Genomic DNA, 24,743 nt, shown 5'->3' with positions numbered 1-24,743 from the left:
AGGATCCAGGGCAAGATAGAGGGCATAGCCCTCACCCTTTCAATGGGAATATACATTTGTCAAAACTCATGTATTCTGGAAATGGTGCATTGTAACCGCATGCAAATTATATCTCAACTAAGTTGGGTGTTTTTTGTAAGAGTACATTTACTGGGTAACTTGCAGAGGTAGGAAAAGTAATTCCTAGAAGAAATGGGCTTAAGAAACAATTATAGAGGTAAAGGCAGGGCCGGTGGAGCTTGGGAGTGAGGAACTAATGGTAACGAGCGGGGTGGGGGTGGGGGGTGGCGGCGGTGGGGAAGGTGGCAGGGAGAGGCACGGTGTGCTCCCAGGAGGGAGAGCCAGTGCAGTGGGTTTGTAACAGGATAGAAAGGCAGCAGGGCAGAATATTCACATTAAAGACAACATGAGCTCTGTTCGCTTCTTGAATTTGAGGGTCCAGCCCTTTGATAGGTTTGGTGAGTTCTCCTCAGTTATTTGGTTGAATCAGCCTGTTCCCTCTGCTCGTCTCTCCTCTGGTATTCCCAGTGCCCTTGTCGCTCTCCAATGGAGGCAGGAGGTTCTCGTCGAGTTCTTTCATTGTCTCACACTCAGTTCTCTGCCACCGGAGCCATTTCTAGATTTCTATCGTTGAGCTCCCCAATTCTGTCTCCCATGTGGTCTGCTCATTCCCATCTTTCTGATTTATTCTTCAGCTCCAGAATTTCTGTTTTGTTTCTTTTTATAAAGTTTCTGTCTCTCTGATAAAGTTCTTTCATTTGTAGATTTTATTCCTTGGCTCATTGAACTGCCTGAGTTTTTTCATAATTGCAATCTTGAATTCTGTCATTTAAATTATAGTCTTCAGTTGTCTTGGAGTTTGTTTCTAGAGACTTTCTTTCTGAGCTACCTTGTCGCTGTGGTTATTCATGGTGCTTGATGGGTTGGTTGTTCTCTGCCTGGGCACTCCAGTCGGTGAACTCCTAGGTACTGTTTTGCTCACAATTCTGCAGGTCGGTAAGTATAGGTCTTTCTCTTGTTTTCCACTAGATGGCGCTATATTGCAAGTTTTCGGTCTCTTACCTGCTCTACTGGCACCTGGGACCTCAGGGCAGTGTTGCCTGTCATGGAAAATGCCCCGTGTTTCCCAAGGCGTTTTGTGTCCCCTCCGTGTCTGGGTTTCCTCAGTCTCGGTACCATCCTGTGATGGGCTGTTGGGCTCCGGGCCTGTGAGTCCCCAGTGCTGCCTCTTTGTAACCAGAGGCTGCCATCTGAGGTGTCTCCACACCAGGTTCCACCATGATGGGTGGTAAGGGTGGGGGGAGGCGGGTTCACAAGTCTGAAGTTTTGCCTTCTTGCTAGTGATGGTGACCACCGGTCTGCTGCAGCCGCGACACTGCTGTGCCAGGTCGCAGCCCAGGTTAGCTGCAGTGGGAGCCTGCTGCTCAGGCGGGAATGTCACTTGTGCCCATTCCACCCTTTGGGCTGCCCCTGGCTCCTCCACTCCCAGGTGAGCTGGGCTGCAGCAGGTGGGGGCGGGCAGGTTTGAGTGCGGCTGCCACATGGCCGAACCTCACCTCCGCTCTGTCACCCACTCAGGTGGCAGCGTGGCCTCTGCCCTCTGCTGTTGCGTGAGGGGAGCGGCCCGACTCCTTCCCACTCTTGAATCAGCTGGGGCCATGGTGGGTGCCGACTGCATCTGTGGCCCCTCCCCGTCCTCCCCGTCCTGCCTCCCCTCGCTGTGGGACACCCACCCTTAGTGTCGCGTGTGCGGGTCTCAGGTGTGTGTGTGGACGTTGACCAGGAATCCTTTTTTGTTAGTTGTCTGCCTGGTAGCTTTTTTTTAAGCCTATAGATGTCTAGTTGCTCTAGCACCTTTGTCTCTCTTCATGAATTAACCATTCGTGCACCATAAGTGCCTATCGACTCAAGCAGCGGACCTTTTTAAATTAAATTCAAAATGCCATGGCAGTTAACTGGTTAAACCTTGCATCATTGTAGAAAGTCACTTGGGCATATTGTGCCTATTTCTGGATTGTGTATTCTGTACTGTTGATCTGTGTGTCTATCAGTACCACACTGATTCCGGAGACTGCACACAGACACACCTCGTTTTATTGCGCTTCATCTTATTGCTCGCCACAGGTGCTGCATGGCCTACAAATGGAAGGCCAGACCTTCCACCAGCAAGGTTACAGTTCACTTTACTGCAGTGTGTGGAACCAAACCTTTGCTATCTCTGACGTATGCCTGTAATGAGTTCTGAAATCTGGTAGACTCCTTCCACTTTATTCTTTTTCAAAATTGACTTAGCTATAAGTTTAAAAATAATCTTATCTACCTCTATAAAATATCTTCCTGGGGTTTTGGCAGGAACTGCATTAAATCTGTATATCAATTTGGGGAGAACTGAAATCATTGCTGTGTTCCATCTCGTAGTCCATGAACACCGTAAGTCTCCATTTAACTCTTGGTTGGTTTCATTCATTAGTGTTTTGTAGCTTTTGGCATATAAGTCCTTATGTATTTTGTTATATTTACAATTAAGTACTTTATTTTTAGAAGCAATTGTAAATGGTACTTTCTTTTATCCTCACCAAGGATATGGTTTATTGATTTTATTTGTTAATCCTCACCTGAGGACATACTGATTTGAAAGAGAGGGGAAGAGAGAAATATTGATTGGTTGCCTCCTGTATGTGTCCCGAATAGGAATGAAAACTGCAACCTAGGTAGGTGCCCTGACCGGGAATCGAACTGTAACCTTTGGGTGTATAGGACACTCCAACCAACCGAGCCACCGGCCAGGGCAGTACTTAGGTTTTCATTGTGGTGATCACATGGTCCTTGTTAATATGTGGAAATAGGTTTTTGTATGTTTACCTTATATCCTGAGATCTTGCCGAACTCTTATTCTAGGTGGTTTTGTGGGTTCTTTAGGATTTCCTGCGTGGACCAGTGTGTGGTCTGCATGACAATGCTAACACCTGGGTCCCACGCAGGGACTCTGATTGAGTTGTCTGGATAGTAGGACTTCTAAAGCTTTCCCTGTGATTCTAATAAGCAGCCAAAGGCTGAGAACCACTGCTTTTTGAACCTGTCCATCCATGAGTAGAGATGCCTTGAGCGCGAGGGCCAAGGGCCCAGACTGCCCCGTGTGCATGGGGCCTACCTCGCGGTCCGCTGCGGCGTGGTTAATGCTGGCCCAGGGCCTGATGGCCTCGCTGCTTCCAGCCCAGCACACACTAGACCGGATGGACGACCAGCCTATTTTAATGAACATATTGTCACGTATAAAAAGGTACTGTTGTCTGTCACTTAAGTGTCCCCGTTTCCTGGGTGGGGAGTCGTCTTTTCCGTGGACTAGAGTCCCTGCTCCTCCCATGGCCCCAGCATCTGGTGAGTGCTGGCTCTGTCCCCCAGGGCAGGGGCCGCCAAGGGAAGGGAAGGTGTGGGCTCTAGTCGGCTTTTTCACACAATAAGAAGAGCCTTGGTCTTGACCTGAGAAGGCCACCAGCTTAGACAGAAGTAACTGCTTGGCACAGTGTCTGCCCAGGTGCCGCACACGTGGGAGGGAGGCCGGCCCTCGGCCTACAGCTCTCCGGTCAGGGCTGAGCTCCTCAAGGCTCACTTCCTGGCACTGAAGACCCAGCCCTGCCAGGAGCACGTCCACACCAGCACATGGAAGTGCCAGGGACAGTGGAAGCGGAGGGTCCATTTGGAGAGTGTGTGTGGAGTTGGGCCCTAAACATGCGCCAGCCAGCGCAGGGGCAGGCGTGCTCCTCTGCGTCCCTTCACGGCGGTGCTCAGAACCCGCGGTGCCCTGTGGAGGTGGCGGAGGCGACGGCTGCAGGGTACGTATAAGAGCTCCAGTGCCAGGGCGGCATTAACACCTGAGGCAAAGGAGGGTTACGGGCCACCGCCCCAAAAGCTGAGTGGGCCACAAGCAACCCCAGCACCCAGGCGCTTCGCCGTCACCAGGAGAGCTACCAGCTGACCCCTGCAGAGCAGCGGGCAGGCCTGACCGCAGCCTTTAGACAGCGGGCGCAGGTTCTCTCAGTACTGGCTCCAGCTCCTCAGTCTTAGGGCTCCTGTGGCAACCAGGCTGGCACTGGACTTCTGCTATGGGGCCTCAGACCTGCTGAGCAGCCCCGTCCAGACACCAGAGCCACTCCAGACACCTGCTGACAGGAGCGGAGTCGCTGAGAGACCCACCCACGGGCACTGGCAGCTGCGAAATTGCCACCCGGCAGGAAATGCCCGCGGGAGGGAGGGGCACGAGCAGTCTCCTCGGAGGCTCCCTGGCGCTGGGAAGCCTAGCGCGGCCCTGGGAGCCGGAGGCTGAGCTTCCTCGGCGTCATGGCCGTCCCGAGCTCCCAGCTCCACTGTCCCGTCTGGGCCTCCGGGTCCTGCTTCAGCCCTTCCTGGCTCGGGCCCTCGGGCAGCTGCTCCTCTGCCTGCGGGCGGGCTGAGCTGACACGACTGTCTGCCCAGGAGGCCTGAGGTCAGCACCACAGACACGTGATGGGGGAGAACGGGGGGTGGTGGCTGCGCGGCGGCGGGCGGCTGTCAGCACCGGCTGCGGGGATGCCCCTGGTAGGCCTGCAGAGCCTCCCGGATGGCCCGCTGCCAGTCGCGGGCCAGCTGCACGGGGGTCGCTGAAGCCTGGGAACAAGGTGGCTGGGTCAGTCCTTTCCCCTTAGCGCCCCCCCTGCCTTCCTGGGTGCGGGGCCTGCTGGGACTCGCCTGGTTCCGCACGCCCAGCTGGGCTCCGTAGAGTAGCAGCATCTTCATGGCTCGGTAGTGGCCGTGTCGCACAGCCTCGTGCAGAGCTGTGTCTCCTTCCTGTCGGGAAGGGGGGCATCGGTGCTCTCCCCCACAGGAACGCATCTCCTAGCCTCGCAGGGACCCCGCTAGATGTGCAACCGGGGGAGCAGTGGGCAGCAGCAGCTCTTACCTGACTCACCCCCCGAATCTGTCCCCAAGGCCCCCTGCTCTCTGACTTCCCAGGGCGCTAGAGCAGCCCCACCTCGGCGTTCCCCGGTTGCTGCTTCTACCCTAAGCCCTCGTTTCACTGTCCCCAGCTTTATAAACATATCCTCAAAAAGGGGACATCCTCCTCCTGCCTGAGCCGGAGCTGCCCCAAACCAGCGCCGACCTTGTCCTGCGCGTCAATGTGGGCCCCGCACGCGATGAGGTGCTCCAGGCACTCGCAGTGCCCCGTGCGCACGGCCACGTGCAGGGGGGTGCTCCAGATCTAAGGGCACGAGGGACAGTGTCACTCCTGAGGGGCAGGCTTCGCCCCCACCCCAGGGCTGTGCTTCCTCCAGGAAGTCAGTCCCCAGCAGGCCGCCGTCTGGCGTGCCCTCACCTTGTCCCGTGCGTTGACCTGGGCTCCGTGGTTAAGCAGCTGTTTGAGGATGTCCAGGTGTCCTCCACGGCAGGCCCAGAACACAGGTGTCCTGTCCAGCTGCAAAACAAAAGCGCTGAAGTGTGAGGCACCGCACGCCGGGCCCAGCCTCTGCCCGGAGGGGCGCCTCCCCCGATTCTCACCAAGTCACACGTGTCCACAGCGGCCCCTGCCTCCAGCAGCTTGTTCACAAGCTGGCTGTGGCCCTTCAGGCAGGCCCAGTGCAAGGCCCTGCGGTGGAGCTGGTGGTGGAGACGGAGGGGAAGCTGGGGGAACAGGGCCACCTCTAGAGTCCCACTCCCACCCCCACCCCATTCCCAGAGTTGGTGCCCTGCAGAGAGAGCTACCCGCTCCTTAATCATGCAAAGAGCCCCTCCCTCCCGGCTCAGGGGGCCCCTGGGATTTGTGTCCCATACGGAAAAGCCTGTGGTTCCCTAGGCTGGACTGGAGCACCCCGACCGCACTCCTGCAGCTGCTGAGCTGCTCTCCGATTCGCCTCCCTCGCTACCTTGTCGTGGGCATCGGGGTCCCCTCCGTCCGCCAGGTACTTGTCAATCAGGGCCTCCTGGTTCTCAGCCGCTGCCTTCAGGAACGCCTCGAGGTCCACGGGCCCTGGCGGGGCCTGGGGCTGGGCCTGGGGCTGGTGAGTCAGGGCCGAGAGCACGTCAACCGCACGCTGCAGGCTGCAGGGAGGCCACCCCTTCACTGGTCACACCCAGTGGTCCCCACAGAGGCACTTGGCTTGTACAAATGACAGGTTTTCAGACACTTATCTCAGTAGATTCTGGCCAGATAGCTGGTGGGGTGGGGTCATGGGTTGACTTGCGCCCCCCCCCCCCCAGTTCATATGTTGGAAGTCCTGTCCCCCAGAACCTCAGATGTGACCCTATCTGTAACCATCACTGCAGCTGTCCTGCAGGTGAGGGCTCAGGGTGCAGGTGGGCCCTAAGCCAGTGTAACTGGTGTCCTTACAGAAAGGGGACACTGGGAGCAGAGCCATGCACAGGGAGGCCATGTGGACATGAGGTGGACGTCGGGTGCTGTGGCCACAAGCAAGGGAACAGCACGATGGCCGCAGCCCCCAGGGGCTCGGGGGGCAGACCCGGCCTCCCCCTGACCTCAGACTCCAGAGCACAGGCAGGGCTCCCCCTCAGGCTGTGCAGCTGGGCAGTCGCTGCCACTCAGGCGTGGCTGGCAGTGCCCCCTCTTCCCCAAGCCCTCCCACGGGTGCGGAAGCTCCTCCTCAGAACTCAAGCCCTACTCCCGCTGTCCGACTTCTCACCCACCTTAACCACGGGCTCAGGTGCCCTGGGGGGGACTCTGCGTTTCAATCGCTTTTCTCTTCGTCTCTGAACCAAGTTTTCCAAGTCAGCCAGATTCTCCAGATTAATTCTGGAACTCTTAAATCTCTCAAGCTGGGGCAGAAGACAAAAGACCATGCCAGCCATCTGCCAGGGGGCAGGCTTCTTGTTCATCAGGCCTCTCCCGCCCGCCCACCGCAGAAACACCAGCGCCCGGGCTGCCAGCACGCCCGCTCCCCAGGCCCTCCCGGCTCTGGGCCTGCCCACCCGCCAGGGCCACCTGCCTCACTCACTCTCCTCCTCTTCTCCTCTTCCAGCCTCTGCCTCTCCTGGGCCACGGCCTCATGGGGTCCCAGCCTCCAGTCTCCTGGCCAGCCTCCAGGATCAGGAATTCCATGTCCACATCCCAACACTTTCCTTCCTTCTCTCTCTCCACTTACCTGTAGGGACAGGGAACGGATGAAGAAGACAATTAGGAGTCGTCCTTTCCTTAGAGAGCCCAGCTGTGCAGTGGGGGGTCCGACAAGAGCTCACCCTTTTCAAAACTCTCGATGCAGGGTTGCTGCTGGCTCTCACCAAGTCCGCCTGTCCTGCCCTGCCCTGCCCTGCCAGCAAGGGCACGGGATGGGGTGTGACCCTGTCTATTTATACTGCTGGGCTTGTGTCCAGGGGAGCTGGAGCACATGACACCTCAGCTTCCCTTGCATTCCTACCAGATCACGCCATACTGCCAGCCGACCCCGAGCTCAGGGCACAGGAGATGCCTCTGGGGGTGGGAGTGGGGGGGGGAGCTTGAATTCCTGGGTTCCAGTCTTTGCTCCTCACAAAGCTGCTTCTTCATCAGTAAAAGGGTGTAGAACTAGCACTCAGCTCAGCTCTGCTGGGGCAGAGCCCCCACACAGTGCTCCGCCCTGCCCGCCTGGCCCACCCCAGGCATCAGGAGCTGGGCGCACTGAGGACCAAGCCTGTAGAGGGGAGAGGCTGGAATGGCAGGACGGCCCGGCCTGGGGCTTCTGGGGCTTCCAGCCACGGAACTGTATTCCCTTTCAAAGCAAACGCTGGCCACCTAACATGTCTGGGGCCGCTGGGCACTGTGGTACCAAAGTGTGTCCTAAAGTGCCACTGCGCTGCCGTTTCTCTCTCAGCCAGGGAACCAGAGAGCACCCTCCTCCCTCCCCACTGAGGCAGCCGGCCTCCGCCCGCTTCCAGGGCAGTGGATGTCCGGCAGCTGAGCTCAACCAAGACCCGGCTACAGTGGTGTTTTCCAAGACAACCTGCCATTTCCTGTTCCTCGTTAGCCATCACCATCCCTGTCCAGGGCAAAACTCACTCCCCTCTAGGATTTTCACATCACTGCTCCCCTCTCTTGCTCCCTCACCACCCACAGAACCAGCACACAGACCAGAGAACTGCCTGTTTCGCTCTGAAAGCCCCATCCTCAGACACAGCAGCAGCTGCCGCCTCCTCATTTTGCTGAGAAGGTCTGGGGGTACCCAGATGACTGGCTGCCCTCCTGCCCCTCTTCCCACGTCCTTACCAACTGCTGCACGCTGATGACATCCATGGTCCCCCCTGCTCTCCAGACCCCCAGTGAGAAGAGCTGAGCTGCCAGCCCTTTTATAGGCGAGCTGTCCCCTGGGGGCAGGCAGGGCGGGGCAGTGGCTTGCACCCGAGCCAGATGACTCTGTGGCTCTGTAATGCCCACCAAAATACCAGGGTGGGCCTGTAGCCGTGCAGGCAGGCAGGAGGAGCTGCTCTGAGCTGAGTCAGGTGCATCCTCGGACACCCACTGCCCTGCCCCTGTGCCACCCCCTACCCACTCCGGAGCAATTCCACATAGACACGTGTCCTAGGGTGCCTGGGTCACTGGCCCGGATTCAGGGGGAAAGAGCTCCCACTTTCCTAAGTCCAGACGCCACTTACAAAAAAGGGTCAAGTGTGAGCCCCCACACTGCTGTAGGCCCGGCCGCCTGAGACCCTGAAAGGCCCAGCCCTACTGCCCTTGCGAAAGGCCAGAGTCCTAGAGGGCCTGGGAACCCCCCTGGCACCAACAGGAAGAAATCAGGCAGCAAGGGGTCTCCCAGTGCCAAGGCTGCCGCCACTCTTGGTGGCTTCCTCCAAGGTGCCCTTACTTCTCCCTCTCCATCGGGTGCCAAGTCCAGCCTGTTGTCAGCACCTCAGCCCTGGGAGACCCAGGCCCCACATGCAGGTCCCTACCAGACGCTCTCCGGGAGTGGGACCTGGCTTTCCATGGGGAAGGCGAGACTGACATCGCTTCAGGTCCAAGTACATAACATTAACCGCTAATCCAGTCGCAAAGCAACCTGTCACCAGCCACAAAATCAAAGTTCCTAATAGTCCCTAAATGCCAGCATGCCCTTCAACCAGCCGGGCAAAAAACTCTGCCTTGACCTTTGAGAGGAAACCTGATAGCCAGTAAATAAGACTCCAGAATGGGAGTAACATGAGCAGAGATGACCAAATGAGAGGGAGGGGGATTTCGGGTCAAGGACAGCCCAGGCACCTCAGGGCTGCCAAGGTCCTACCCATGGCTGGCTAGCTAATTTGTAAGTCCTTGCCAGTTCTGAGACCAGATTTTTTAAAAAATAGTTACATCTTTTTTAAAAAGTATGTTTTTATTGATTTTACAGAAAGCAAGGGGGAGAGAGAGCGAGACAGAAACATCTATGAGAGAGGAATATCATTAATTAGCTGCCTCCTGCATGCCCCCACAGGGGATTGAGCCCGCAACCCGTGCATGTGCCCTGACCGGGAATCGAACCCTGACCTCCTGGTTCACGGGTGGATGCTCAACCACTGAGCCACACTGGCTGGGCTGAGACCAGATTTTTAAGAAAATCTGTAAGCTTCAGGGTGTTCTGTCAAAGGTGCTTTCTTGTCTTTCCTTATGAGGAGGGAAAGGGTTACCTAGACCTGAGTGAGGGTGGACAGACAAGAAAAAGTTAGACTTGAGCTCGGGGCTCCCCTGCCAGCCACCTACTCACACTCCTCTCCCTCGATATTTCCGATGGGTTTCACCTGAAACTCAGCGGAAAACTAGTTTCTTCCACATGAAACTAACTGGCTTATTAAAAAAAAAAAATTACTCCTTGCCCTAACTGGTTTGGCCCAGTGGATAGAGCATCAGCCTGTGGACTCCAGGGTCCCAGCTTCGATTCCAGTCAAGGGCATGCACCTTGGTTGCGGGCACATCCCCAGTGGGGAGTGTGCAGGAGGCGGCTGATCGATGTTTCTCTCTCATCGATTTTTCTAACTCTCTACCCCTCTCCCTTCCTCTCTGTAAAAAAAACAATAAAATATATATTTTTAAAAAATTACTCCTTGTAAAAAAATCCACACATAACAAATAAAGCTCAAAAAGCGCCCTTTACTAACCACAGTGGCCCTAGGGAACCATGGTCACCTGTTGCTATACTTGCTCTGACTTCGTTCCTGCAATTTTGTGTATGTACATACATGTTTCCACAGACATGTCTTAAGAGGCACATACTGTGATTACAACTCAGCACGCTTCCCACATTAGCATACTCCATTCCACTGCATTGCACTCAAATGGCATGTGGACCAGAAGGTAACTATTTCCCTATCGGGGAGCACCTGGTTGTCTTTTTTTTTTTTTAACATTACACCCCAGGCTCAAATGTGTGAATACCTCCATAAATAGGCGTCTTTGTAGACTGAATATTCTTCTATGTAGCTACAGGGAAACCAAATTATTGGCCCATTTAACAAAATTTTTAAAAATGTTTTTCTTGATTTCAGAGGACAGGAGAGGGAGAGAGTGAAACATCAATGATGAGAGAATCATTGATCAGTTGCCTCCTGCATACCCCCTATTGACCCGGAAGCGAACCCGGATCTCCTGCTTCATGGGTCAATACTCAACCACTGAACCACACTGGCCAGGCTGTTCATTTAAATCAGTGGTTCTCAACCTTCCTAATGCCGCGACCCTTTAATACAGTTCCTCATGTTGTGGTGACCCCCAACCATAAAATTATTTTTGTTGCTACTTCATAACTAATTTTGCTACTGTTATGAATAGTAATGCAAATATCTGATATGCAGGATGTATTTTCATTGTTACAAATTGAACATAATTAAAGCATAGTGATTAATCACAAAAACAATATGTAATTATATATGTGCTTTCCCATGATCTTAGGCAACCCCTGTGAAAAAGTTGTTCGACCCCCAAAGGGGTTGCAACCCACAGGTTGAGAACCGCTGATTTAAATTTTAATAGCTATTGCCAAATTGCCATCTATAGTGGCTGTTAATCAATCCATGAACAGATGCCAACAAAGTTAAGACAAATTACAGTATGAAAGGAAAAAATATATACATCCAAAACAGAGACAATATCCAGAAGCCATAAACAACTCCTATCCTTTATCCTTTATAATAAAAGGCTAATATGCAAATCGACACAATGGTGGAATGACCAGTTGCTATGATGCACACTGACCACCAGGGGGCAGATGTTCAACACAGGAGCTGGGCTCATGGCTGGCAAGCGCAGTGGCGGTGGCAGGACCCTCTCCTGCCTCTGCAGCAGTCGGACATCCCCCAAGGGCTCCCGGACTGTGAGAGGGCACAGGCCGGGCTGAGGGACCTCCAACCCCAAGTGCACTAATTTTGTGCACCGGGCCTCTAGAGTGTGTGTGTGTGTGTATCTATGTATATGTGTGTGTGTGTGTGTGTGTGTATATATATATGTATATATATATATATGTATGTATGTGTGTGTGTGTATATATATATATATATATATATATATATATGCCCAGCAACTGGAACAGCAGAACAAACGGTAGCTATGACGTGCACTGCAGCAGCCAACCGGCCTGATCTGGGCCCCGATCAGGCCTCCCCCCCTGCCGGCCCGGCCCGCAATCAGCCAACACTCTGATTGGGGCCGGGGTCAGCCAGCCAACTGCCCGTGGCCCCTCCCCTCTGCTGGCCTGATGGGCTCATTGGGGCGGGCTGGCCGGACCCCACCTGTGCACGAATTTGTGCACCAGGCCTCTAGTGAGTCAATAAAAACAAACTTTTTAATGGACAAAGGATGTGGACAGGAAGTTCACAGAAGACAGGTGTCAACCTCACTAGTAATCAACAATTCAAAATAATAGCAACAACACTTTTAAATCTCTCAGATTATTGAGATGCATGAAATTATGGTATAAAAACGTGATCAGGTTTTGAGGAAGGGTGTGCTCTAATACACTGCTTGCAACATGCCAGGCACTCTCTCCTGTGCTCCCCATACATTCAAGTACCAAATCCCCAGTGCCTTTGAGGCAGGTCCTAAAATCATCCTCATCTCACAGATGAAGAAAGTGACATTTACCAAGATACCTCAGATCGCAAGAAGCCTTTGTTACATATTCTGTAGTTTCTTCTAATACTTACTTGCAAAGTTTTGTGTTTTTCAATTCAGGTCTTTTTATTTAAGTTTTTCATTATTTATTGATTTTAGGAAGAGAGAAATGTTTATTTGTTGTTGTTCCACTTATTTATGCATTCATTGATTGATTCTTATATGTGCCCTGATGGGGAATTGAACCCACAACCTTGGAGTATCAAACCAACTGAGCTACCTCACCACATACAATTTAGGTACTTGAAATTTAATCTGGGCATGGGCGAGGTAAGGATATAACTTTATTTTTTCCAAATGGATAGATGTTTCCACATGAACTAATTTAGAATAGGGTCATCTGTCCAGGCTTAAGCACTTGCAGCCCCCCAAATCTACTCCGTCACTCCAGGGGCCAAAATCAGGCTCTTCCTGGGTCTTTGGGCCTCACTTTCCCACCCTGCAGCATGGATGCTGACCAAAGCTGGGGCTTGGAGACCTAGTCTATGTACCCTTGCACGGCAGCCTGAGACAGAAGGGTGGTGATTCAACTGGCCAGCAGGTCCCGCAGTTCACTGTTGTGGGGCAGCAGGTCACATGCTAGTCGTGCCTTCCGATCTCGGACGGCCTTCAGGGCTGGGCTGTGTTGCAACAGAAGGGAGCAGATATCCACGTGACCATTCTCAGCAGCCTGTGGAGAGAACAGCCTGAATCAAAAGTCACACCTCACTGGGCCTTGCTCTTGCACTACTTCTGGGGGTCTCTTGGTCCTCGTGGAAATGGAGACACTGGATGTTTGGGGTGACTTCGCCTAACTCCGACCCGCTCCCACGACAGGCACTCAGGTGGGCGGAGTGCTCTAGGGCCAGCCGGGCAGTTGGCCTGAGTTTTTGGTTCTCGTGGTCTGGCTCAGTGGCCATTCTTCCTGTCCAGGCTGCACAATGAAGACAAGTCCAGAACCCTGGGTCTCTAAGTGTCGTTTACAAACGTTCTGATCATCTAGAGGGTGCTGGGCACCATGAGCACAGAGACATCAGACATGGCCTCTGCCTCTTGGGGCTTTCAGATGAGCAGAGGAAAACGGGCCCAGGTCCCCAGCTTTCTCCTCTCCTCCTCTGAGACAGATGATCCCAATCTGGATGTCAATTTCTAATTTATTTCCAAAAAATAGCAGTTAAGTGATTTACATAAATTATCTTATTTCACTTCCACGGTAACTATCAGAAGTAGGAACTATCATTATTCCCAGTTTATAAACGAAGAGACTGAGGCTTATAAAAGTTAAGTGACTTACCTAAGGTCACAGAGCTAATGTGGCAGCCTGGGGATTCTAAAGCGGTCTGTCTGACCTCAGAGTCTGACCTCTTAACACTGTCATACTACTTACTCCCTACTCCTCCCGACAGACAAACTGATGGAATACAGGGGCTTTTGAGAGGAATCAAAATTAGTATTAGTAGCGACCATCATCTCAAATTTGAACCCAAATCTTTTTTAGCAGGTCCTTTTGATGAGTATAGACCCAGGTTCTTAATTCTGTTGCCGCATTTCAGGCAGTGGTATGTTGTGAACAATTGTGAGATGCATTTCAAGTAATTTTTTTTAACAACAACAACAAAAAGTACCAATGTTTGCAAGTAGTTTATTTTTTTTAAAAAAGAAAGTGAGGTCCAAGATGGCGGTGGTGTAGGGGGACATTGCACTCACCCCTCCATGAGCCACTGAAATATATGCCCACATATAGAGAGAGCCATTCCTCCAAGAGACCACTGGGAGCGACTGAGCGCTTCTGCACAATAAATGTCAGAGAGGAACTGTACAGGAAGGCTGGGGAACCGTGGGAGCCTCCAGGCCGGTGGGAATTCTCTGGGTGCCACTGAACGCCCTTGCTGCTGTTTCCCTCCACCTCCACAGGGCAGGTCACAGCTCTATCCAGGGACTCTGACCTCCACGCAAGGTTACTGCAGTGCTTTTCCAGCCGTACCACCCAGAGCCCATTTCAGCTCTGAACGAAGGGAGAAAACAGGATCCATAGGGCATTACCACAGGCAGCTGGCTCCAATGGCCTGCCAAACGACCCAGCACACAAAGCCACAAGGCCACTTTTTCTTTTTTAATTTATTTTTATTTTTATTGATTTCAGAGAGGAAGGGAGAGGGAGAGAGAGATAGAAACATCAATGATGAGAGAGAATCATTGATCAGCTGCCTCCTGCACGCCCCCTACTGGGGATTGAACCTGCAACCTCGGGCATGTGTCCTTGACCAGAATAGAACCTGGGACCCTTCAGTCCACAGCCCAACACTCTATCCACTGAGCCAAACCAGCTAGGGCAACACAAGGCCACTTTTTCAAGACTGGAAAAGATAGCTATTTGTCTAGTTATATAAACTAGAATGTCAAACAAAATGAGAAAATGAAGGAATATCTCTCACGGGAAGGAACAAGAAATATCCCCAGAAAAGAATCTTATTGAAACAAAGATAAGTAATTTATCCGATAAAGAATTCAAAGAGCCCTGACCAATTTGGCTCAGTGGATAGAGCGTCGGCCTGCGGACTGAAAGGTCCCAGGTTCGATTCTGGTCAAGGGCATGTACCTTGGTTGTGGGCACATCCCCAGGAGGGGGTGTGCAGGAGGCAGCTGATCGATGTTTCTCTCTCATCATCAATGTTTCTAACTCTCTATCCCTCTCCTTTCCTCTCTGAAATCAATAAAGATATATTTTTAAAAAATTCAAATAAATGGTCATAAGGATGCTCACCAAACTTCAGAGTAAAAAAGGGACTTAGAGAGAACTTCACCAAAGAGTTAGAAAGTATAATAAAGAACCAAGCAGACCTGAAAAATATGACGAGTGAAGTGAAAAAATACAATAGAAGGAATCAGCATCAGATTAGCTAAAACAGAAGAATGGATCAGCAACCTGGAAGCCAGACTAGTAGAAACCAATCAATCAGAACAGCAAAAATAAAAAAAATTAAAAATGAGGATAGTTTAAGTGGCCTCTGGGAAAACACCAAGCACACAAACATCACATTATAGGGATCCCAGAAGAGAAAGAAAGGAACAAATTTTCCTAACCTGGGAGAGGAAACATATCCAGGTTCAGGAAGGACAAAGAGTTTCAAACAAGATGAATCCAAAGAGACCCACACCAAGACATATTGTAATTAAAAAGGCAGAAGTTCAAGAGTTCAGTGGTGCAGGGGGACACTGAACTCACCCCTCCATGAGCACACTGAAATATATGCCCACAATGAAGTTAAGAGGCAATCTAAGTGCAGCAAGAGGCAAATAAGTTGCATACAAGGGAAAATCTATAAGGCTATCCATTGATTTCTCAGCAGACACTGTACAGGCCAGAAGGGAGCAGTAGGACATACTTAAAGTGCTAAAAGAAAAGAACCTACAACCTAGAATACTTTACTGGGCAAGATTATTATTCAGAATTGAAGGAAAGATAAAGAATTTTCTGGACAAGCAAAAACTTAAGGAGTTCATCATCACTAAACCAGCTTTACAAGAAATGGTAAAGGGTATTCTTTAAGCAGAAAAGAAGAGGCCATAACCAGAAACAAGGAAATATGAGAAAGGAAAATAACCTACAGGTAAAGGCAAATATTTAATAAACACAGCAAATCAGCCATTTAAAAAGCTACTATGATAGACAAAAGTACCAAACTCAATAAAAACTACAAGTAGTTAGGAGACACACAAAACAAAGATTTATTAACAACAAAAAACGAAAACAAACAAACAAAAAATATCTAAAGTATAACCTCAAAAACCCTCGTTGGTTTGGCTCAGTGGACAGAGTGTCAGCCTGCAGACTGGTTCGATTCTGGTCAACGGCACGTGCCCGGGTTGCGGGCTCGATCACCAGAAAGGGGTGTGCAGGAGGCAGCCGATCAATGTTTCTCTCTCATCATTGATGTTTCTATCTCTCTCTCCCTCTCCCTTCCTCTCTAAAATCAGTTAAAAAATTTTTTAAAATTAAAAATAGATAAATGAAGTGTGACCTCAAAACATAAAGACTGGAGGGAGGGGAAGCAAAAATGTAGTCCTTTTAGAATATGAGAACTTACATGACAAGCAGCTTAAAATAAACAGCTATAAATATAGAATGATACACATAAACCTCATGGTAACCACAAACCAAAAACCTACAAACGATACAGAAAAAAATAGAGAAAGGAACCCAAACAGAAGAATAAAGAAAACCATCAAACCATAAGGAAAGAGATAAAAAGAAGAAAGGAATAGAGAGGAACTACAAAAACAACCAAAATAACAACAAACAGCAATAAGTACATACTTATCAATATGACTTTAAGGGCATTAAATGTTCAATAAATATACAAAGGATGGCTGAATGGATTAAAATCATGCCCTATCTATATGCTGCTTGCAAGAGACTCACTTGAAATTGACAAGCACATACAGACTAAAAGTGAAGGGATGGAAGGAGATATTTCATACAAATAGAAATGAAAAGAAAACTGGGGTAGCAATGCTCATATCAGACTAAATAGACTTTAAAACAAAGAATGTAAAAAAGACAAAGAAGGACATTATAAAATTATAAAGGGGCCAATCCAGGAAGAGGATATAACAATCATAAGTATATACACACCCAACATAGGAGCACCTAACTATATAAAGTAATTATTAATGGACATAGAGGTAGAAATCTACAGTAATCCTCCTGTATAATGAAAGGCTACTATGCAAATCGATTGAACTGCGGAACGACCAGTCACTATGACGCGCAGGAGCTGCCCCCTTGTGGTCAGTGCGCTCCCACAGGGGGAGCACCGCTCAGCCAGAAGCAGGGCTCAGTTGGACATCCCTGAGGGCTCCAGGACTGCCAGAGGGCACAGGCTGGGCTGAGGAACGCCCCCCTGAATGCATGAATTTCGTGCACCGGGCCTCTAGTACAATAGTAGGGGATTTTTAAATATCTATCTATCTATCTATTTTAATCCTAACCCAAGGACATGCTTAGAGAAAGGAACAGAGAGAGACAGAGAGAGAAACATTGATAGGTTGCCTTTCGTATGTGCCCCAACTGGAGATTGAACCCGAAACCCAGGTATGTGCCCTGACCGGGAATTGAACTGGCAACCTTTTGGTGCACAGGATGATGCTCAACCAACTGAACCACTCTGGCTAGGCAAAAACTGACAAATTTTTAGCTAAACTCACAGGAGAGAGCCCAAATAAATAACATTAAAAATGAAAGAAGAGACATTACAACTGAATTTGTAATGATTACAAACAAATTTGTAATGATACAAAGCATCATTAAAGGATACTATGAACAATTATATGCCAACAAACTGAACAACCTAGAAGAAATGGATAATTTTCTAGAAGCATATAACCTTCCAAGACTGAACTAGAAAGAAATAGAAAATCTAAACACACTGATCACTAACAATAAAAATGAAAAAACTCCCAACAAACAAAAGTCCAAGATCAGGTGGTTTTACAGAAGAATACTTATCCTTCTTAAATTATTCCAAAGAAGGAGGAATGCTTCCAAACTCATTCTACAAAGCCAGTATTAACCTAAAACCAAAATGAGACAAAAACATTACACACACAAAAAAAGTTACAGGCCAATATCCTTAATAACATAGATGCAAAAATCCTCAACAAAATATCAGCAAAAAATTTTCAGTAATACATGATCAAGCGGTACTTATTTCTAGGATGCAAGGTTGGTTCAATATCCACAAACCAATGAACTTGATATACAGCATAAAATTAAGAATAAAAATCATATGATCATATTAGTAAATGCAGACAAGGCATGTGACAAAAGACAACATCCATTTATGATAAACTCTCAGCAAACTGGGGACAGAGGAAAAATACCTCAACCTAATAAAGGCCACATATAACAAACCCACAGCTAACATCACACTCAATGATGAAAAGCTGAAAGCTTTTTCTTTAAGATCTGGAACAAGAATGTCCACTTACATCACTTATATTCAACACAGTATTGGAAGTTCTAGTCAAAGCACTCGGACAAGAAAAAGAATGAAAAGCATCCAAATTGTAGAGGAAAAAGTAAAACTGTCATTATTTGCAGATGACATGACATTATATATGGAGAGCCCTAAGGATTCCACCAAAAAACTATTAGAACTAAAGTCAGTAAAGTAGTAGGATACAAAATTAATATTCAAAAATTAGTTGCACTTTTATACACCAATAATAATCAGAAAAAAAGAAAGAAAACAATTGCTTCAAAAAGAATAACATATATAGGAATAAATTTAACCAAGAAGGTAAAAGACTTATACTTGGAAAACTATAAGACATTGAAGAAAGACACTGAAGAAGATACAAATAAATGGAAGCATACACCATGTTCATGGATAGGAAGTATTAATATTAAAATGTGCATACTAGCCCTAGCCGGTTTGGCTCAGTGGATAGAACGTTGGTCCGATGACTAAAGGGTCCTGGGTTCGATTCCAATCAAGGGCACGTACCTCAGTTGCAGGCTCGATCCCCGGCCCTGGTCGGGAGCAGGTGCAAGAGGCAACCAATCGATATGTCTCTCTCACATCAATATTTCTCTCTCTGTGTTTCTCCCTAGGAATTAATGGGAAATTATCCTTGGGTGAGGATTAACAAAAAACAACAACAAAAAAACCACCCTAATTTTTTTTTTTAAATATATTTTATTGATTTTTCATAGAGAGGAAGGGAGAGGGAGAGTCAAAAACATCGATGAGAGAGAAACATCGATCAGCTGCCTCCTGCACACCCCCCACTGGGGATGTGCCCGCAACCAAGGTACATGCCCTTGACCGGAATCGAACCTGGGACCTTTCAGTCCGCAGACCGACGCTCTGTCCACTGAGCCAAACCGGTTACGGCAACACCCTAATTTTTTTAAAAAAGTGAGCACAGCCCAGCTGGAGTGGCTCAGTTGGTTGACTGTTGTCCTATGCAGTTCGATTCCTGGTCAGGACACATACCTGGGTTGTGGCACATAGGGAAAGCAACTGATCAATGTTTCTCTCCCTCTACCTCTCTCTCCTTCTCCATTCCTTTCTCTTGGGTAGGAATTAAAAAAAGAAAAAGTGAGCACAGATTTTTAGTGGATAGCAAAAAGTGTTAGTCACAGGTTCTATTGTTAACATAATGCAGACAACTACTTACATTTTTCTTTTTAAAAAAATATTTTTATTGATTTTTTTAGAAAGAGAGGGATTGAGAGAAACACCGATGAGAGAGGAACATCATCAATCGACTGCCTCCTGAACATCCCCTACGGGGGATTGAGCCCGCAACCCAAGCATGTGTCCTGACCAGGGATTGAACTGGTGACTTCTTGGTTCCTTGGGTCGATGTTCAACCACTGAGCCACACTGACCGGGCTTAAATTTTTCTATCTTAATATTCACAGCCACAAATGTGTTTCACAAGCTACAATTCAAAAATATTATTGTGCTCCTGGTTGTATAAATAAATAAGTAAAAAAAAAAAAAAAAAGATAAACTGGAGAGGTAGGCAGAGGCTAACCTCAAACCTGGTAAACCATATTCAGGATTTTATTTTTTTTAGTATATTTTATTGATTTTTTACAGAGAGGAAGGGAGAGGGATAGAGAGTTAGAAACATCGATGAGAGAGAAACATCAATCAGCTGCCTCCTGCACACCCCCTACTGGGGATGTGCCCACAACCAAGGTACATGCCCTTGACCGGAATCGAACCTGGGACCCTGAGTCCGCAGGCCGACGCTCTATCCACTGAGCCAAACCAGTGAGGGCCATATTCAGGACTTTAAAAAGCTTGGAAAGAGTCTAAGTTTGGCATGATCCAAACTGCTTTTTAAAACCATCACTCCGGCCCTTTTATTTTCTACTTTTTGCTTTCCCGTTTTCCCCATGTTTCCTACAGTGAACATGTTCTATACCTTTTATAATGACAAAGAACAAGGTTTTGAAGGGTGTGAGGGGGCATACCTTATGTAGACTGGTCATGCCATCATCATCTACCAGTCTGGGGTTGGACCCATGGGAGAGTAGAAGCCGTGCAATCTCCGTGTGCCCACAGTAGCTGGCCCGGTGCAGAGCGGTGGCACCCCCACGCGTCTGGGCGTCACACTTGGCCCCACTTTCCAGCAGGAACTGGCATACTGCGTAGTGTCCATTGCGGCTAGCATAGTGCTGCAGGGAACAGAGACCGAGGTTGGACAGCAGAACCAGGCAGGCGACAGGGGAAGGGGAGGTGAAGCATCAGTCCTGGAGCAGAGGCCTGGCTCCATCAGCTGTGTGACAGGCAACTGCCTTCATGTCTGGCATCCGTTTCCTCAATCATTTCTACCTCACGGGACTGTTATGAAAATGAAATCCAATAACTGATGTACAGCACACTTATTTTAAAAATCCAGGTTCACATGACACTTAAAAGAGAAACTCTGCTGGGAGAGAAGAATGGGAGGGAGGAGACAAGGTAAACCTCAATCCCCCTCAGGGAGCAGGCTGACCCCAAGCTCCTCCCAGCTCACCAGAGCGGTGTAGCCGGCCAAGTCGGGCTGACTAGGGTCCACTGCCTTCTGGATTAAATACTTCACTCGGCCCAGGTCTCCATTCAGGGCTGCTGACCAGATTCCTAAGGAAAGACAACCAAAGTACCAAAGTACTGAACGATGCTGACCGAGGACATTTAATATTTCCTTCACCCCTTGACCTCCATTTTTTCTCCATCCATAAAATTGGTAAGAAATGGGTGTTGGGTTAATATTCATTCAACAAATATTAACCAAGCACCTCCTCTGTGCCAAGGATGGTCCTAGGTGCTGGTGACATAGTAGTGAACCAGACCATGAGCTTGCCTGACCAGAGCAGGGGGATGGGACAGACACAGAAATCCCTTCTCCCCACTTCAAATGTTGAGTAATGTTTAAAATGGTTGAATGCACAAATTCAAAAGCAAGAAAAGAACATTGCCAGGTGCCAGAACAAGGAGGAAACCGCAGCCACAGTGGTGAGCAAGCACTGGGTCTGCAGGATTCAGAGTCCGCACAACTAGACACACACCTCAGGGGCTTGGCTCCAATGCCTGAGCAGGGTCTGGAGCAAAGGGAACTAGAGAAGCTGGGTGCACAAAGCCAGGAGGCGGCACACCATGGATGAACTGGGACTGAAAAATCTCTCTTGCCCTGGGTAGCGGCAGGAAGCAAGCCACCATGCCCAGGCCCGTCACTCATTCAACAAATATTCACTGAACACTTACTATGTATCTGGCACTGTTCTGGGTACTAAGGGTCAGCTGAGAATAAAAGACCTCCTCCCAAATGTTGGTCTTATGGAGCTTAAATTCTAATTAAAGGAGACAGACAAGGAGAAAAAACATACATGAAGTAGGTCAGATGGTGCTCAATGCTGTGAGGAAAAATAAAGCAGAGAAGGGGTATAGGCAGTGGTCAGGGATGGCACCTCTGATAAGGTGACATCTGAACAGAAACCTAAAGGAAATGAGAAACAGCATCATCTGAATAGGTGTGGTGAGAAGACAGCAATGCAGAAGAAACTTAAAAAATCAGAGGTCCTGACCTATGCCACTTGGAGGTGTGGGACCTATATCTACCTACATTACCTTAAAGAGCAAACCCCCAAGCTAAGAATCTGGCATAAAAACTGATCCAGACAAGTGAACCCTATAAGGGCCAGTCAGAGGCAACTTTTTATTTTTTTTTAATATATTTTATTGATTTTTTACAGAGAGGAAGGGAGAGAGATAGAGAGTTAGAAACATCGATGAGAGAGAAACATTGATCAGCTGCCTCCTGCACATCTCCTACTGGGGATATGCCCGCAACCCAGGTACATGCCCTTGACCGGAATCGAACCTGGGACCTTTCAGTCCGCAGGCCGATGCTCTATCCACTGAGCCAAACCGGTTTCGGCAAAGAGGCAACTTTTTAAAATGACCCTTAAGGTCCAGCCGGCATGGCTCAGTGGTTGAGCGTCATGGTTTGATTCCTGGTCAGGGCACATGCCCCCGTTGCAGGCTCCATCCCCAGGAGGAGGCATGCAGAGGGCAGCTGATCAAGGATGCTTTCATCATTGATGTTTCTATCTCTCTCCTTCTCCCTTTCTCTGAGATCAATAAAAATATATTTAAAATAAAATGATCCATAAGGATGCTTCTATTAGCCTCAAAGCTATGTGTGACAATCTCTTACAAAAGAGGACCCCCTGGCCAGTGTAGCTCAGTGGTTGGGCATGGACCCATGAACCAGGCGGTCTTGGTTAGATTCCCACAGGGAACATGCTAGATCAGCCGTGGGCAAACTACGGCCCGTTTGAAAGGAATAAAACTAAAAAAAAAAAGAAAAAAAAAAAAAAAAAGACCTTACCCTTTTATGTAATGATGTGTACTTTGAATTTGTATTAGTTCACACAAACACTCCATCCATGCTTTTGTTCCGGCTCTCCGGTCCAGTTTAAGAACCCATTGTGGCCCTGGAGTCAAAAAGTTTGCCCACCCCTGTGCTAGATCCCCAGGGCATGCAGGAGGCAGCCAATCAAGGATTCTCTCTCATCATTGATGTTTGTCTCCCTCCCTACCTCTCTCTACAACAGAAAAATAGTGTGAAAAATAAAAGAATAATATTTCCAAAGGATTGGGTGGGAGGGGGAAATAACTGTCAACCTAGAATTTTATACCAGCTAAGCTACTGTGTGTGTGTGTGTGTGTGTGTCAGTGAAGCATGCTCAGTGAAAAAACTATTAAAGGATATACTTCAGGCCTGGCCTCATGGCTCAGTGGTTGAGCATCAACTTATGAACCAGGCGGTCACAGTTCGATTCCTGGTCGGGGCACATGCCCTGGTTGTGAGCTCAATCCCCAGTAAGGGACTTGCAGGAGGCAGCCGATCAATGATTCTCTTTCATCATGGATGTTTCTCTCTTTCTCTTCCTCTCCCTTCCCCTCTGAAATCAATAAAAATATTTTTTTTTAAAAAAAGAGATATACTTCAGGAAAAATAAAAATGAACCAGAAAGAAAATATGAAAAAAATCCACACAACAAAAAAGATAAGTATCTTTTCCATGTGTGCAACGTAGATAATGAACAAGTAAACAAAACACAGGCACACCTTTTATTGCACGTCACCTTATGTGCCTCATGGATGTTGTGTATTTCACAAACTGAAGGCAAGATGTTCCACCAGCGAAAGCATTAGAACTCGCTTTACTGCCACGCCTACTCCCTTTTGACGGCGGTCTGAGTCCAACCTGCAATACCTCCCCGCTGTGTCTGCGGCGTCAGACTGTAAAAACTGCTCTGATGAAAGCAAGGTCCTCTCTAGAACCTGGAGGGCGGCGGCCCTGCCTCGCATGGGTCAGGTTTCCAGCAGCAGCAGCCCACCCGGCAGGTGTGGGAGGAGCGCGATGGGTCCGCACCTACAGCGCCCGGGGCCCCTCGGCTGTAACGACTCAGGGTGTCCCAGTGGTTCTCAACCTTCCTAATGCCGCGACCCTTTAACACAGCTCCTCATGTTGTGGTGACCCCCAACCATAAAATTATTATCGTTGCTACTTCATAACTGTAATTTTGCTACTGTTATGAATCGTCATGTAAATATCTGATATGCAGGATGTATTGGCATTGTTACAAGTTGAACATAATTAAAGCATAGTGGTTAATCACAAAAACAACATGCAATCATATATGTGTTTTCCGATGGTCTTAGTCGACCCCTGTGAAAGGGTCGTGGCGACCCACAGGTTGGCGACCCACAGGTTGAGAACCGCTGGGAGACGGTGCCAAAGCCCTAAGGCGCGGAGCCGTGGCAGCGGCGAACGGCTGGTTCTCACCACTCGGGACCCGCGGCGGCGGGAGCGGGAGGAAAGGGCGGGTGGGGAAGCGTTATCCTCGGCCCCGCGGAGGGAGTCGGCGGCCCCGGGGACCACCTGGGCCGGCTGGGCGCACAGTGCGGCCGCCCCGGCTCAGAAACGTCAGCCCCGCACAGCGCGGCCGCCAGCTCCGCAGCTGCAGCCCCCGGTGGGCGCCCATCCCCAGCCGCCCCGCTCCGACACCCGAGCGGCCGGAGTCCCCACGGCGCACGGGCCCAGCTTCCCTCTCGTCCCGGTCGGCGAGTCCAGTGGCCGAACTCGCGCCAGGCCCCGGAGGGATCTCGGCGACCTAGGACCGGCGCCCCCGCCCGCCCCCTCGGGCCGCCCCGGCCCCCGCGGCCGCCTCACCCCTCTCAAAATCCATCTCGTCCAGCGTCTGCCGCGCGCCGGGGCGGGTGCAGCAGGCGCCGTCAGCGCAGGGCCCGGGCGCCGCCATGCCGGCCTCGGCGCCGCCCGGCCACCTGGCCAGTCGGCGTCTGCCGCCGCGCGGACCAATCAGGCGCCCGGGCTCTCACACAAGAGCCAATCGGACGGCGGGGCGGGACCCGGGCTGCGCGCCTCGCCCGAGACGGCCGCACGGGGGCGCCCCAGGCCCGGCGGAGACTGGGTGCGGGGCGGGGCGCCGCCCCAGGTCCTTCCCCGCCTCCCGCACCACCCAGGACCCAGGAAGGAGGCTCGCCGCCGCCGCTGGAAAGGCCTCACGACACTCTCGCTCCTCACGCCGGCCCGGCCCATGTCTGGAAAACCCGTGGGAGGCAGGAGCCGCTGTAACCCC

General features: G+C 49.8%; 2 protein-coding genes across 2 annotated transcripts; both read right to left on the bottom strand.

Annotated features, from left to right (window-relative positions):
* Nucleotides 1-3,235: 3,235 nt before the first annotated feature.
* On the bottom strand, nucleotides 3,236-8,254 carry ANKRD23 (ankyrin repeat domain 23; the record flags this gene model as incomplete). The annotated part of the gene is made up of 9 exons (XM_081101516.1): nucleotides 3,236-4,644; nucleotides 4,726-4,824; nucleotides 5,138-5,236; nucleotides 5,351-5,449; nucleotides 5,533-5,631; nucleotides 5,898-6,029; nucleotides 6,676-6,804; nucleotides 6,984-7,130; nucleotides 8,228-8,254. The coding sequence occupies 9 exons, from the start codon at nucleotides 8,252-8,254 to the stop codon at nucleotides 4,549-4,551; spliced, it is 927 nt and encodes a 308-aa protein (XP_080957642.1). The 3' UTR covers nucleotides 3,236-4,548.
* A 3,490-nt stretch (nucleotides 8,255-11,744) lies between these two features.
* ANKRD39 (ankyrin repeat domain 39) lies at nucleotides 11,745-24,450 on the bottom strand. Its single transcript, XM_081100834.1, has 4 exons — nucleotides 24,317-24,450; nucleotides 20,612-20,715; nucleotides 20,067-20,270; nucleotides 11,745-12,764 (listed from the first exon to the last, which is right to left on the bottom strand). Exons 1-4 carry the CDS (start codon nucleotides 24,402-24,404, stop codon nucleotides 12,621-12,623), a joined length of 540 nt encoding a protein of 179 aa, XP_080956960.1. The 5' UTR covers nucleotides 24,405-24,450; the 3' UTR covers nucleotides 11,745-12,620.
* Between the last annotated feature and the right edge of the window lie 293 nt (nucleotides 24,451-24,743).

The sequence above is a fragment of the Myotis nattereri genome (genome assembly GCF_964212035.1).
Source record: "Myotis nattereri genome assembly, chromosome: 10".
Lineage (NCBI taxonomy): Eukaryota > Metazoa > Chordata > Mammalia > Chiroptera > Vespertilionidae > Myotis > Myotis nattereri.
The sequence above is the reverse complement of the archived record's forward strand: the minus strand, read 5'-3'. Positions and strand labels throughout refer to the sequence as shown.